Source organism: Ovis aries, chromosome 14, assembly GCF_016772045.2.
Source record: "Ovis aries strain OAR_USU_Benz2616 breed Rambouillet chromosome 14, ARS-UI_Ramb_v3.0, whole genome shotgun sequence".
NCBI classification, from domain to species: Eukaryota; Metazoa; Chordata; class Mammalia; order Artiodactyla; family Bovidae; genus Ovis; species Ovis aries.
Genome location: NC_056067.1, coordinates 486,561 through 500,723, shown reverse-complemented (window position 1 = coordinate 500,723; position 14,163 = coordinate 486,561). Strand labels below are relative to the sequence as shown.

General features: G+C 40.4%; 1 protein-coding gene across 1 annotated transcript; it reads left to right on the top strand.

The window, feature by feature from the left end:
• The first annotated feature begins 551 nt into the window (after positions 1 to 551).
• Positions 552 to 5,082, top strand: LOC101113001 (cytochrome b-c1 complex subunit Rieske, mitochondrial). The gene is made up of 2 exons (XM_004014896.5): positions 552 to 792; positions 4,262 to 5,082. The coding sequence occupies exons 1-2, from the start codon at positions 579 to 581 to the stop codon at positions 4,870 to 4,872; spliced, it is 825 nt and encodes a 274-aa protein (XP_004014945.1). The 5' UTR covers positions 552 to 578; the 3' UTR covers positions 4,873 to 5,082.
• Positions 5,083 to 14,163: the final 9,081 nt, after the last annotated feature.

The window sequence follows — 14,163 nt, the reverse complement described above, 5'->3', positions numbered from 1 at the left end:
TTCCAAAGAAATCCCAGGGCTGATCTCCTTCAGAATGGACTGGTTGGATCTCCTTGCAGTCCAAGGGACTCTCAAGAGTCTTCTCCAACACCACAGTTCAAAAGCATCAATTCTTCGGCGCTCAGCTTTCTTCACAGTCCAACTCTCACATCCATACATGACCACTGGAAAAACCATAGCCTTGACCAGATGGACCTTTGTTGGCAAAGTAATGTCTCTGCTTTTGAATATGCTATCTAGGTTGGTCATAACTTTTCTTCCAAGGAGAAAGCGTCTTTTAATTTCATGACTGCAGTCACCACCTGCAGTGATTCTGGAGCCCCCCCCAAAATAAAGTCTGACACTGTTTCCACTGTTTCCCCAAAACAAACGCGATCACCCCACCTCCTGCGCGCGGGCCCTCGCCCCGCCCTCGACGGCACGGCTCTCCAGGCTGGCCCCGCCCCGTTTGGAGGCGGGGCTTCCCCTCTGCTGGCGCGCTGACGTCACGGTTCCGCGCCCTCGTTGCCCGTTCGCGCCTGCGCTGCGGCAGGAAGGTCGTCCCTGTGACCGGCTTGGCTTTTGGAGCCCCTGTCGCCATGTTGTCGGTCGCCGCTCGCTCGGGCCCATTCGCGCCCGTCCTGTCGGCCACGTCCCGCGGGGTGGCGGGCGCGCTGCGGCCCCTGGTACAGGCCGCGGTGCCCGCCACCTCGGAGTCGCCTGTGCTGGACTTGAAGCGCTCCGTCCTGTGCCGGGAGTCGCTCAGAGGCCAGGCCGCGGGCCGGCCTTTGGTCGCTTCCGTGGGCCTCAATGGTGAGCTGGGCTGAGGGGTGCCTCTTGTCTTGCTCCTTCCGGCCCTGGACGCAGGGAGCAGTCGAGAAGGGCAGGGGGCTGCGGGAAAATGGAACAGAGCCCTGGTTGGTATGGCGTGGCCTGCGGGCCGGGTCGACCTTGGTTAGGCCTCTGTGCCTCCCCAGGCTTCTGTGATAGTGATAGATTTGAGAGACTGATTTATCCATAAGCTCTCACCAAGAGTATATTTTACGCCTCTTGTCAGCAGATCCTAGTTTATCTTTGGTGCCTTGTTCTGTTTTTATGCACTGTTTGGAGAGCCTTAATTGGCGGCTTGTGAGCCAGGTACCTGTAGTCAACCTTTACCTGCATAGTTGTTAAAAACGGGCTAGCTTTGGCGCCTCTTGCAATGCTGAGTGTTGGCAGTGCTGGTCTCTGGTCTCCATTATCGTGTGTACTGTGCATTGGTCGCACCCTTCGCTCCTCGTCAGGCCTGCTTGATTCTTTGTTACTTTCCTGGCCCCACTGACCTTTGCGCTACACCAGGTTGTCCCCCACCCTCTTAAGTCGGCCTGTATTCACCCTTTTATCTTTATTTTAAACGCCCCTCCCAGTTTCCCACATTTCCAAGTTTTACCCATCCTCTCAGTTCAGGATCAGGTTAGTAAAGTCTTATGTTGCTGATTCCTTTATGTGTTATAGCACATAACACTTTCTCTTCTGTATTGGATTTATTGAGGATTCTCTCTGACCTTGAGCTTGAAGGTATAGAGAATATCCTTTATTTTTCTATCTTCCACAACCTCAGATTTTGCATGTAGTTGGTGCAGAGTATTTGTGAATGAATAAAGTGGCAACTTTTCTTAGTGGGCCCCCCGGTTTTAGAGAAATTGCCCAAGCCAGTTATTTGGACCCAAATGAGAAACAGGGAGGAGAAAATTTCAATAACAAAGATGAAAAATATCTTGGAATTTGTCAAATGGCCAAAGAGTTTCTTCAGAAAATCACAGGCTTTCCTGACTTTTCCAAGAAGTGGTAGAGGTATAAGGCAAACGTGTTTTCTGTAATCATGCCTTCAGCTTGAAGCTTAAGTTGATGTTAAAATTTTCTGTATAGATGGTTTGTGGAAAGATGGTTAATAGAGGGTATGGTAAGGGGCAGTTGAGTCAGAAGAAGATCCCTGAATTGGGATACATTAGAGCTCACTTTAAAACAAAACTCTTTTGTTATAATGCCTTAATTCTCTATTTCTAGATGATGTTTCTATAAGTATTTGATTTTGTCTTCATTTAGAGCTAAATATAGTTCACATCTTTGCTACTAAAAGTCATACCTAATAGAATTCATGTGAATTATTTAGAGAATGATTTTTACAATATATAGGAGTGTAATTTCCCAAAGTGTTCCTAATGATGGAGTTCAATATGAAATGTAACCTACTCGATAAAATGTGAGTAGACAACTGGATTTCTTTTGCTACCAAATCTCTGGATGATAATGTCAAAGTCATTCTCTTTAGTATTCTGTGTTTCCTTCTGCGGAAGGATTGTAGACAGGGCTTCCAAGTATGAACTTGGGTTTCTTCATCTTTTAGGTATGCTATGCATCTCTTTCCTGTGTAATCCCAGACAGTCCTAGGGGAAAGTAAGTCACACTTAAGTAGGGTAGTATGTGATACAATGTCACTTTGCTATAGTTGCGAGTATCCAGTAGTCACTACCTGTGTCCTTGTCCCCTCCAAAAAACGTTAAGTGAGTTAGAAAAGTACATAGAGTGATTTTGATAGGTTTCTCCATTGTTTTTGACTACTTATGGCTTCCATAAAATTACTGACCATGTGAAACATATTCCGTATTATGTTTGACTGCTCAAGGAAGTATGTTAGGGTGAGACAGCCTAGTAGGTCAAGTAGAATTGCAGCTTATATGACAGTGCTTTTTATAAGTTCATGTTTCTTTTGGAAACATTTTCTAAAACTGAGTTTTTAGTGTCTCCTTTTCTAAAAAGCAGATCCGTGTTGTAGATTTTTTTAAACGAATATGCAGTTTGCAAAGAGATTTACTTTCTTAAAGGTAAGTTAATTTTTTGTCAGACATTAAAAAATGGTATGGGACAGGACATACCTGTTGTTTGAAAAAGTAAACTGTTGCGTCCATAATACAGTAAGAACCTCCAAGTTTTGAACTTGCAAAGATTCGAACATGTGTTCCATCAGCGTCAGGTGTGAGTGAAATTGCAGCTTGCCCTTTGTCTCTGACTGTTCTTCAGCTCTACCATCTCCCACCTCCTCTCCCTCCTCCAGTGGGCACCTCTTGCCTGTTCATTTGATGCCAGCCCCTGTTTGCCAACTGTTGTACTTCTGTATTTTTCAAGATTAAAAATATTTTTTATTTTTTGTGTTTTTTTTGTGTATTATTTGTGTAAAAAGTATTATAAACCTGTTAGAGTACAGTACTGTGTAGTTGATTGTGTTAGTTGGGTACCTAGGCTAACTCTGTTGGACTTAGGAACAAATTGAACTCACAAATGCACTCTCAGAACAGAATTCATTTTTATGTGGGGGACTTATTTTACTGCATAAACAGTAATTATTTGGTTATTTAATGTTCATTCGATATTAACATCTGGCCTATTTATGGCCTGGAGTAAAGTGTCCCAGTTGAGAGATCCACAACAGTTTAAAAAATAGTAATAATAATACCCCACTCTAATAGATGTTATTGCCCTTCACTGATGTTATATGAAAAAAATGCTCTTTTTTACTATACTAAATTGAAATAATTGGTTCTTTTGGAGAATTCATTTGATTTTGATAGTTACATAGTCCGATAAGGGTGTCTTTTCTGCCCATTAGTGGTTTTACTTGAATTTTTACCCCAGAATCTAATATAGAAATCTCTTTAAGTTTTCTGCTACTAAATATATACTGTTTACAGAATGTTTATTATCTAAACAATTCTTAATTTATGAATTTTTAGAAGTTTGGAGAGCAGGTAGATAGGAATATGAAGTTAGACATTTGTGTTAATAAGATGTTCACATCAACTTAATGAATGGCCTAGATGAGTTTTAGGGTCTCTTCTAATCCAGAAAATATGGATGATATTTATATTATTATTACAGTATATCTTAGCAGGTTGAATTTTTGGAGAGTTAAAATATTGCTGTTTGCAGTACTGTTTAACTTTTTTTAACCTGATGCACTGAATTGTTACAAATTCTGAATCAGCAGTGTTCTATCAGGTGGAGTCAATTATACATATTATGATTTCATACCAATATGATAGGTAGTGGTTGAGTTAATTTTGTCCTCAGTATTTAATTTGCTGGCACTGCCAACTTCGCCATTTCTGAGACCAGTGAGTGCCATATTTCACGTTTTAATAATTTTATTTTTGCTTATGAATTCATAAAGGCCCATTCCCTGATGTGTGCCTCTTTCAGGGTCCTCATCTAATTGTGTTTTTTTAACCTTCTGTTTATCTTGCAGTCCCTGCTTCTGTTCGTTATTCCCATACAGACATCAAAGTGCCTGACTTCTCTGACTATCGTCGCCCTGAAGTGTTAGATAGTACAAAGTCTTCAAAAGAGAGCAGTGAGGCGCGGAAGGGTTTTTCCTATTTGATAACTGCAACAACTACTGTGGGTGTTGCATATGCTGCCAAGAATGTCGTCTCTCAGTTTGTTTCCAGCATGAGTGCTTCTGCCGATGTGTTGGCCATGTCGAAAATTGAAATCAAGTTATCCGATATTCCAGAGGGGAAGAACATGGCTTTCAAATGGCGAGGCAAACCCCTGTTCGTGCGCCATCGAACCAAGAAGGAAATTGACCAGGAAGCTGCAGTTGAAGTGTCCCAGTTGAGGGACCCACAGCATGACTTAGAACGAGTAAAGAAACCTGAATGGGTTATCTTGATAGGTGTTTGCACTCATCTTGGTTGTGTACCCATTGCAAATGCAGGAGATTTTGGTGGTTATTACTGCCCTTGCCATGGGTCACACTATGATGCGTCTGGCAGGATCAGGAAGGGGCCTGCACCTCTCAACCTTGAAGTTCCCTCATATGAGTTCACCAGCGATGATATGGTGATTGTTGGTTAGAGACCTGGACTCAAGTTAAAGGCTTCTTTCAGTCTTCATGTCACCTCAGAAGAGTTACTTGAGAACAAGCCTTCTGTGCTTTGAATTAGTTGATTTGAAATATTTAAGAATTGCTAATAATATGTTTGCAAACATGTAAATTGAATTTAATGTTGAATACTTTCAAGCATTCACCTAAAAAAGCCACCATTAAACATTGTTATGCTCAAAGGGTGCAGTGTCTTTGATAGTTAATTCTAATTAAAAATTGTAGACCAGTGCATAAAATATTTGTGAAATCTGTAATTGACTTTCTTGTTTATTTACCTTTTCTGTCAGGGACAGAGATTCTACAGAGCTCATGGTTAGGTTGAGGTAGAATTAGCTGGTCTTCTCCCAAGACCTGGGAGGTGTTTTTTGGCATTGGCAGAAACAACAGTATCCAAGTTTCTTTGCTGTTTTGCACACCTGGCTATGCACACCTTCCACTCCCACCTGTATGACAGGCCAAGAAGTTTTATTCATCATTTATGGGAGTAACTTATTTATTAGAATTCTTCAGTTTTAAGAGGCAGTGGTGTGGGGTGTTTTCTGAGAGCAGCTTTCCAAAACGGAAGTGCTGCTCTGTTATTCCGTCCATCTGGTGGAGGTATTTATGTCCCCCAGAGCTCATCCATCCATCCTGTCAGGAGGCAGAGAGGGCATAGTATATCTGAGGTTTAATACTACCTTTGTGTGAAAATGATCCTGCTGGTTTTGTTTCTTTGATGGTAACATTTTGAGGTGCTTCTTCCAGTTGGATTTGCAGACACCACTTTTCACTGTGAAGGGTGGGGACAGGGAGACAAACCTGAATTAACCCCCCTCTTCTTTCTGTTTCTTGCTTCCAGTTCACAGGTCAAATAAGACCAAGATCTGGCTCTGTAGGACCAGATCTCTTCTCTGTAGGAACTGGAAGTGGGCTTTGCCCTTTGTTGAGATGACAAACCTATCTTGATAGGTTTGTCTTGTCTTTTCCATTTGGAGGTGGGTTAGTAATATACTCCACTGGGCACACCTTGTGATCACACATGTTTTTGTAAAACAGCAAACGAGATTCAGTGATTAGGTCTTCCAGAGGGAACTGGTCTTTCAGGGTTCTAGACTTCAAAATCAATGTGTGTCAGAAAATGTCAGTTTCCAGGCTTACAAGTAGATACCAATCTTTGGTTCATTTTTGCCATCCGTTCTAGAGGGAAAATTAGCAGGTACAATATACGGGGCACTTAATAGTATTTTCCAGATCTCCATATAATGACATGTAGGTTCAAGTATTTGAGTATGAGACAAACCTGCACTACTTTTTGACATGTTCTCTGTTTTAAGTGGAGGGCTCTCTGACCTTTTGTGCCTATGTAGATTGCCAAGGAAAAGTTGGTATTGTTTTGTTTAAAAAGTGAAACTATCATATATGAGTAATATATGTTTGTAGTGTTTGGTTTTAATATTTGGATCATTTTATGTGAAGCTTTTTTTTCCCCCCTCTGGTTTATTGTGAGGCCAAGAGAATCAGTATCTAATATTTTGCTTGTTTATCATTTTGGTGAACATACCAGTTTTTAAATATTCATGGGCAAAATCCTATACCTTTTCCTATGCTCATGCTACTTTTTTAATGATCCCAATTGTCCACAATTTACTGTTTAAAACTACAATATCTCCAGTAGAAGCTGGCAAATTTTGAGGCTGTTATTCTTTAAGTGGCCCCAGGAGTTGTTCATAACTTCTTGGGATATACTAATATAGGAACTTCGCATTTGTAGAATTATTGCTTGGAGGAACTTTGTGGGGTGATAAAGAATAATAACCCTTGAGTAGAGACCTTGAAACATTGAATGAATCCTTAGAACCCAGCAAATTGTGACTGTTCATTTGTCATCCTATGTCAAAAAGTATTAATAACTGTGTTATTTGTACATAATTGAAGCTGCTGAGCTCCAGTATCCAGCAGGTAGTTGCTAGTTAGTTGCATGAGTTGGGGACATGGTGTAGTGGAAGAAGTACTAAACTAGAACTTTAGGGTTTTCTGGCTTTGCCATTTCCTAACCATGGGCCTGTCACTTACTCTCAGGATAGTTTTTCTCTAAAAATCCTTCCAACTAAAATTTTATGAGCCCCTTAATCTTACTTCCATAATAGAATTGATTTCCTTAAGTAAGCATTTGTTGTATTTGGTCCAGACTCAGAATTATTTTAATTAACAGAGCCAGCCTTTCATAACTCGTGCTTAGCCAGGGGCAGCTCTGCTGCTTTATGGGGTATTTGTGGCCATCGTTGGATGTCATAGTGGTTGCAGGGTGCTTTCAGTATTAGGGGAGGTGGTTCTGAGGAATGTAATATGTTCAGTTGAGGAAAACAGATCCGCAGGCTGGAAGATAAAGTGCTGCACCATTTTTCTGTAGAGAAAAGTTACATTTTTCTCCTACCCTGAAGTGGTAACCTCAGAATAGTTGATATTTTCATATTTAAAATGCCAAAACACAACTGCATTAGAGGCTGCCTGACAGTGGGGGACAAAAATAGGCAATTTACTGATTCCTAGATAACAGCACAGGCATTTTATGCTGGAATTGCTGTATTTGGTGGGCTGCTTATGTCTTTCATGACCATTAAATCCCAGTATCCTATTTAATTTTTAAGATTTTTCTGCAAGTGACTGGACAAGTAAAATTACTTTATACTACTTTTCTAAATGAGTGGATAGAGCAGATCTGTATTAGCTTTTTTATTATTTTGCTGAAACAAAATCCTAGGTATTAGGGAGAAAAATGAGGGAGACCTGACCAGTTGGCACCCTGATGTGAGACTATTAGCATGTACTTCTCTATACAGGGAATTGGGGCAATCTTGAGGTCCATGCCACATGCTCTTAAAAGAGGGGTTATAGGAAAGAGTATTTCTTTAAAAAGAATTTGTTACGAGATAACACCAGATTCACCATGATCTTTCAGATCATGCCTTTGGAAAATCTTTTACTCAGTCCGAGTCCTTATCTGATATCAAAGTGGGCTATTAAGTACTCTTAATTTTTCTGAACAATGGGAATGTACTGCTTGTCTGAATTTCAGGGAAGTCATTCTTCATTCCGGTGCTGCTGAAACTCATTTTCTGTATTTTCATGTCATGTAAATATCATTGCATTTTTTATATTAACCCAAAATGTCCATTTTTTCAGAATGATATCCTTGACCCACTGTTCTAACACAATCTCATCTGTATTTTCTAATGACTCCCCTTGATCACTTCTCTAAACTTCATAGTCCATTCAGCTGCTTAGCTGGCATCTGTGCATGGACATTGCATTAACACCTGAAACTCAAAATGTCCAAAAGAAAAGGAAGTCCTGTCTGTCTGAGGCCATCTCCATCCCAGTTGGCAGGCTTAAAACTTCTAGTCCCTCCTGCCTCCTTTTCTATTACAATCAATCCCCAAACCCTGCTAATTGTGTCTCCTTAATAAAACAGATCCGTACCTGTCTCAGCAATCTATTTTTTAGTCCTTAAGTTGTGTCTGGCTGTTTGCAACCCCATGAACTGCAGCATGCCAGGCTTTCCAGTCCTTCGCCATCTCCCAGAGCTTGCTCAAGTTCATGTGCATCAAGTCGGTGATGCCATCCAACCATCTCACCCTGTGTTACCTCCTCTTGCCGTCAGTCTTTCCTAGCATCAGAGTCTTTTCCAGTGAGTCGGATCCTGGCATCAAGTGCCCAAGTTATTGGAGCTTCAGCTTCAGCCCCAGACCTTCCAGTGAATATTCAGGGCTGCTTTCCTTTAGGATTGACGACAATCTAGCATTCTAATAATGACAAACTTTTAGAGCACTGTCTCCTAGTCACCCAGGCTAAGAGTACTTTATGTGTATTATCTATTTAAAACAAAAAATCCTATCAGGGAGGACAACCGACAAAACTTGGTGCTGTTCCTAGTTTACAGAGAAACAAGCATGCAGAAGTTTCTTGTTTACAGTCACAGCTGGTAGGTTTTATTTCAGCCCAAGGAGTCTTGAGCCCAGAGCCTGTATTTCTGATCACCATCATATATATATAATTGAAAAAGATCTCAAAGCACTATACCAATTTCTTGTCCATTTTTGCTTGGTCTAATTGCAGCAAGATTCCAAGCAGGTCTTTCCTCCAGTCCTGTCCCCTAAAAACCCATCCGTCCTCCACGTAGTTACCGGAAGAGTATGGGTGTGGTTCCTGGGTTCCAGTGTTGGCTCTGCTATTTCTTAGGTGATCTGAGATAAATCACTTCATCTTTTTGTGCTTTCCTTCATCTGAAAAATAATACTCTCTAAGTGTTTCTTTATGAATGAATGCATTAGTGTAGGTCAAGAGATGACTTCGAAACTGAACATAGAACCTCTGTAAGGTGCTATTTGCCTGCAGCCCGTCAGTAAACCCTTTGCTCCAATAACATGACTTGCTTGTTGTCACTGAAGTTCTCCTTTTAACCTCTTCCCACACTGACCCTTTGCCTTGTTTCCCTTCCTTTCTATTTTATTAACTAGGCTGACCTCTGCCTTTAAGACCTAGTGTGGTACTCTGCACCTAAATTGCATAGACTTTTCCAGCAAGTTTCCCTAAAATAACCGGGGCATATCCATTTAGATATTTATATTTTACTTCATTGTAACGTTCACTATCCTGTTTGTCTCCCCACCACTGGACAAGAGGCTGGGGCCCATATCAAGTACTCAGTCATGGAATTGAATTCTGAATGGGGAAAAGAGGTGAATTTCTGAGTGGCATTTGAAAGGAAAAATTTCTAGGGTGTACTTTGTAAATATCAGCTTTGACATTTAAAAAACTAGAACAATCATGTAATGTCTGTATATCTTACCTTTCTGGTATTGAGGAATGAACTATAGTACAGGATAATTTGGATTTAAATTTAGACTTCATTCCCAGAAGAAAAAATCGAGGAGAGTAAATAATGAATTCAACATTTAAAGAAAATCTGGTATTATAATATTTTACTTTATTTTCAATTACTTCATAATGACCTTCGGCCCATGGAAGATTGCAATGTCAAAAGGATTGTTCTTAATTTTATTTTCAAAACTTTTAAATGTAATTGACATCATTATTTCTACCATTTTATCTCTCTTCTATTCACTTTTCATCCTGGGATTTAGGAAGGGACCATTTTGCTTGGAGAGGAAAAATATTATCAAGCACGTGAATTGATCAATTCTTCTCTGAGGTAGGAAGGATTGTGGATTATTTTTTCTTTTTTAATAGCACTATTTACTGGGGTTAAAAATGTCCTAAGTATAGTACTGCCAGGAATGCAAGGTTGAAATGGTTTCTACTTTAGCTACTTAAAGGAGACCAAAATATAGCACATAAGACTATTCAAGTGCTTACTCATGGGAATGCTTATACAAAAATCATAGATTGAAAATCTCTAGTTGGAGCACGAAATTAAAGTTAATTTTGTGAAGAGGTCTAGCAACATCTTTGTAATAATTTCTCCATAACAACACATGACTAGTCTATCAGTGAATGAAAATCACAAATTCAATAAACTACACTTGATATTTTTGCCTAAACTTGGGCCAGTGTGAGTACAAAAGCTTACAACCATCTGACTTTTGAAATTCTTAATAGAATATTTGCAAAGGTAAATCAAAGTATAAATAATAGAATTTTCATACATTTTTGAAAGAGCAAACAGAATTTGGACTCCTTAATTGAAGGGGAAAAAAGACTAACACATTTCACATAATTGTCCAGTCTAGGGTGAGTGTCTGAAGTCTGCCATTTTCTTTAATCTGTGCGTGATAAAATTCTAACTCAGTCTCTTCCTGTTTCTGAGGGAATGCAGGCTTTCTTAGTTCTACCCAAAGACACAGTCTCTCCTGTGGCCCGTTTGGCCATTTGGAGGGAGAGTGCATTCTGAAGATTCCAACTGATTTCAGGATAGAAAAATCAGACTAGGGACCGTTTTCCCTTTAGTCAAGGATTTTATGTTAGACCCTCTTAAATATGAATCTCAAAGGAGGTAAAGGGTATGAAAGGTAAATAAACTAAACATACAAAAGCTTGAAGTGAGGTATACCAACGAGGTATATGAGTATGTCTTTAGAATATGATTATGTTATGTAGAAAGGCAATTAGGTGAAAATATGTCCATATTCAGGACTGTTTAATCAACTGAAGGTTGGTGTTAATCCTGCATTCTTCCCTGGAAGTTCAGATTCTCATGTGTACATGGTTTTGATGCTAATAGAGAGCAAAGCTAAATTCATCTACAGTTAAGGGTTCACACTGTAGACCTCCCTGCCCCCTTTAACATCCAAGGACTTTACTAACTGAATCCAAAGTCTGGTTATTTGAGAAGACCAAGAAAATAAAAATGAGACAGAACAAAAATACATGAGACAAAAGAGCTGACCATTGTCACTTGATGGAAAGTGAAAGTGAAGTCACTCAGTCGTGTCCGACTCTTTGTGACCCCATGGACTGTAGCCTACCAGGCTCCTCAGTCCGTGGAATTTTCCAAGCAAGAGTACTGGAGTGGGTTGCAATTTCCTTCTCCAGGGATCTTCCCAACCCAGGGATCGAACCCGGGTCTCCCCCACTGCAGGCAGACGCTTTACCGTCTGAGCCACCAGGAGGCCTGTCACTTGATGGAAGAGGTTACTAATAAAAGAATGCAACTCTACTACAACAAAGTTATAAAGCTTAGGTGATACAGATGATTTACTAGCAAAATATACCAAAATTTATCCAAGGAGTGGAAACCTTGAATGTACCAATTAGCAGAGATCAAATTAAGTATAAAAACTTAATATTAAAAGCCTGATATGAAATATATAAAAATAAGACATCAGTCTCATTTACTGAATAAGTGCAATTTTCTGGTATTTTTTTCACCAGTAACGGAAATCTGGCCTCTCTGCTGCTCCCCTTAGACAGTCACACCATCCTCGAGACATGATGGTCAAGTGTGGAGTAAATGGATTTGGCTGTATTAAACACCTGGTCGTCGGGGCTGTTTATAACTCTCACAGAGGATATTGTGGATATTGTTATTAATGACCCCTTCATTGATATCAGCTTCTTAGTCTACATATGTGTATGTATGCTCAATCACTAAGTCGTGTCCAACTCTTTGCAACCCCATGGACTATAGCCCGCCAGGCTCCTCTGTCCATGGGATTTTCCAGGCAAGAATACTGGAACCCCAGGTTGCCATTTCCTACTCTGGGGGATCTTCGTGACCCAGGGGTCTAATCTGTGTCTCCTATGTCTCCTTCATTGGCAGGCAGATTCTTTACCACTGAGTCACCTGAGCAGCCCACTTAGTCTACATATTCTAGTCAACATGTTCCAGTATAATTGCACTTATGGCATGTTCAGTAGTATAGTCAAGGCTGAGAGTGGTTAAGCGTCTCATCAATAGAAAGCCCATCTCCAAGGCTGGTAGGCAAGGTTATCCCTGAGCTGAATGGGAAGCTCACTAACATGACTTTCCATATCTCCACCCCTAATGTGGATCTGGCCTGCCATCTAGAAAAAGCTGTTAAACATGATGATGTCAAGAAGATGGTGAAGACACCAGAGGGCCCCCCAAATTTCATCCGGGGCTACACTGACAACCAGGTTGTCTCTTGCAAATTTCGCACCGAAACCTACTTTTCCATCTGGAACACAGGTTGGAAAACGCCCCCAGTGACCGCTTTGTCAAGTTTCTTTCCTGATAGGATGGTGTATTTGACCATAGCAAGAGGGTGGTGGCTGTTAATGGTCCACATGGCCTCTACGGAGTAGAAGCCCTGGACCACCAGGCACAGTGAGAGGCCCTCAGTTGGGGAGTCCTTGCCCCAGCTCGATCCCCCAACACACGAGAACCTCCTGTGCCAGTATAGTTTCCATTTTAGACTCTGAAGAAGAGGAAGGTCCTAGGGTCCCTACCTTATCATGTACTATCAATAAAATACACCATACCCGGCATCGCCCCCTCCTCCCAAAATCAATGTAGCAAAAGAATAGTGAACTTGGACCATGTAAGGTTTATTCTAGAAATGTGATGTGATTTGGTATCAACACTGTTAATTAAAACAACAAAGAAGAAAATACATAAAGCTAGCAATAGATGTGGGAAAATAATTTCTAACATCAATATAAATAAATAGGGAAGGGGAAGTTTGAAATGTGAGAGAGGCTAGTTAACAAAACTAATAGCAAATATTCTAAATTGTGAAACACTAGGATAACTCCAAAGATTACGACTAGCTAGTGATGCTTACTATCACTAGCATTATTTAACACTGTTTTGGGGTTTCTAGAAAATGTAGGACAGGAACTAATCAGTGCAAATCCTTGAAAATGAGATAAAACTATATTTTTCTGTTGATAATGTAATATTTCTAGAAATCCTAAAGGTCCTAATTAAAACAAAAATTAAAAATTTGGTAAGGTGCTGTAAGACAAGTATTCTAAATTGGAACTTTTCACTACATCAGAAGTAAGCTCCTAAAGCTGAAAATGGGGGAAATAATTAACTTTTATAATATGTAAGGGATTCCCTGGTAGCTCAGTTGGTGAAGAATCCGCCTGCATTGCGGGAGGCCCCAGTTTGATTCCTGGGTCGGGAAGATCCGCTGGAGAAGGGATAGGCTGCCCACTCCAGCATTCTGGGCTTCCCTGGTGGCTCAGCTGGTAAAGAATCTGCCTGCAATGTGGGAGACCTGGGTTCAGTCCCTGGGTTGGGTTGGGAAGATCTCCTGAAGAAGGGAACAGCTACCCACTCCAGTATTCTGGCCTGGAGAGTTCCATGGATTGTATAGTCCATGGGGTTGCAAAGAGTCAGACACGAATGAGTGACTTTCAGATTCACTTTATAATATGTAAGCTACATTTGGGTGAAGATTGCCTTTTTAAGACAATATTCTCAGCACCTAAAACAGTGCCTGATATATGGTAGATGCTAAATAAATATTTGTCAAATATGTCTATGACCAAAAGAATATAAAACATGAATGCATTTCTTTAGAAACATACAGGAGTATAGAAAAAAAGTCTAAAGATATAAATAAATGGAAAGGCTCTTGAATGGGATAACTTATTTTCATTAAAAGGTAAATTCTTTCCAAATTAACATATACATTTAGTGAATTTGCAATTTAGGATTGCTACAGTTCAGTTCAGTCACTCAGTCGTGTCTGACTCTTTGCGACCCCATGAATCACAGCACGCCAGGCCTCCCTGTCCATCACCAACTCCCGGAGTTCACTCAGATTCACATTTATCAAGTCAGTGATGCC

Bases quoted from the DNA above. Each gene is read 5' to 3' on its own strand.
- LOC101113001 (XM_004014896.5), top strand. From the start codon at position 579: ATGTTGTCGGTCGCCGCTCGCTCGGGCCCATTCGCGCCCGTCCTGTCG. The intron at 793-4,261 runs GTGAGCTGGGCT...TTTATCTTGCAG, and splicing joins CGCTTCCGTGGGCCTCAATG to TCCCTGCTTCTGTTCGTTAT.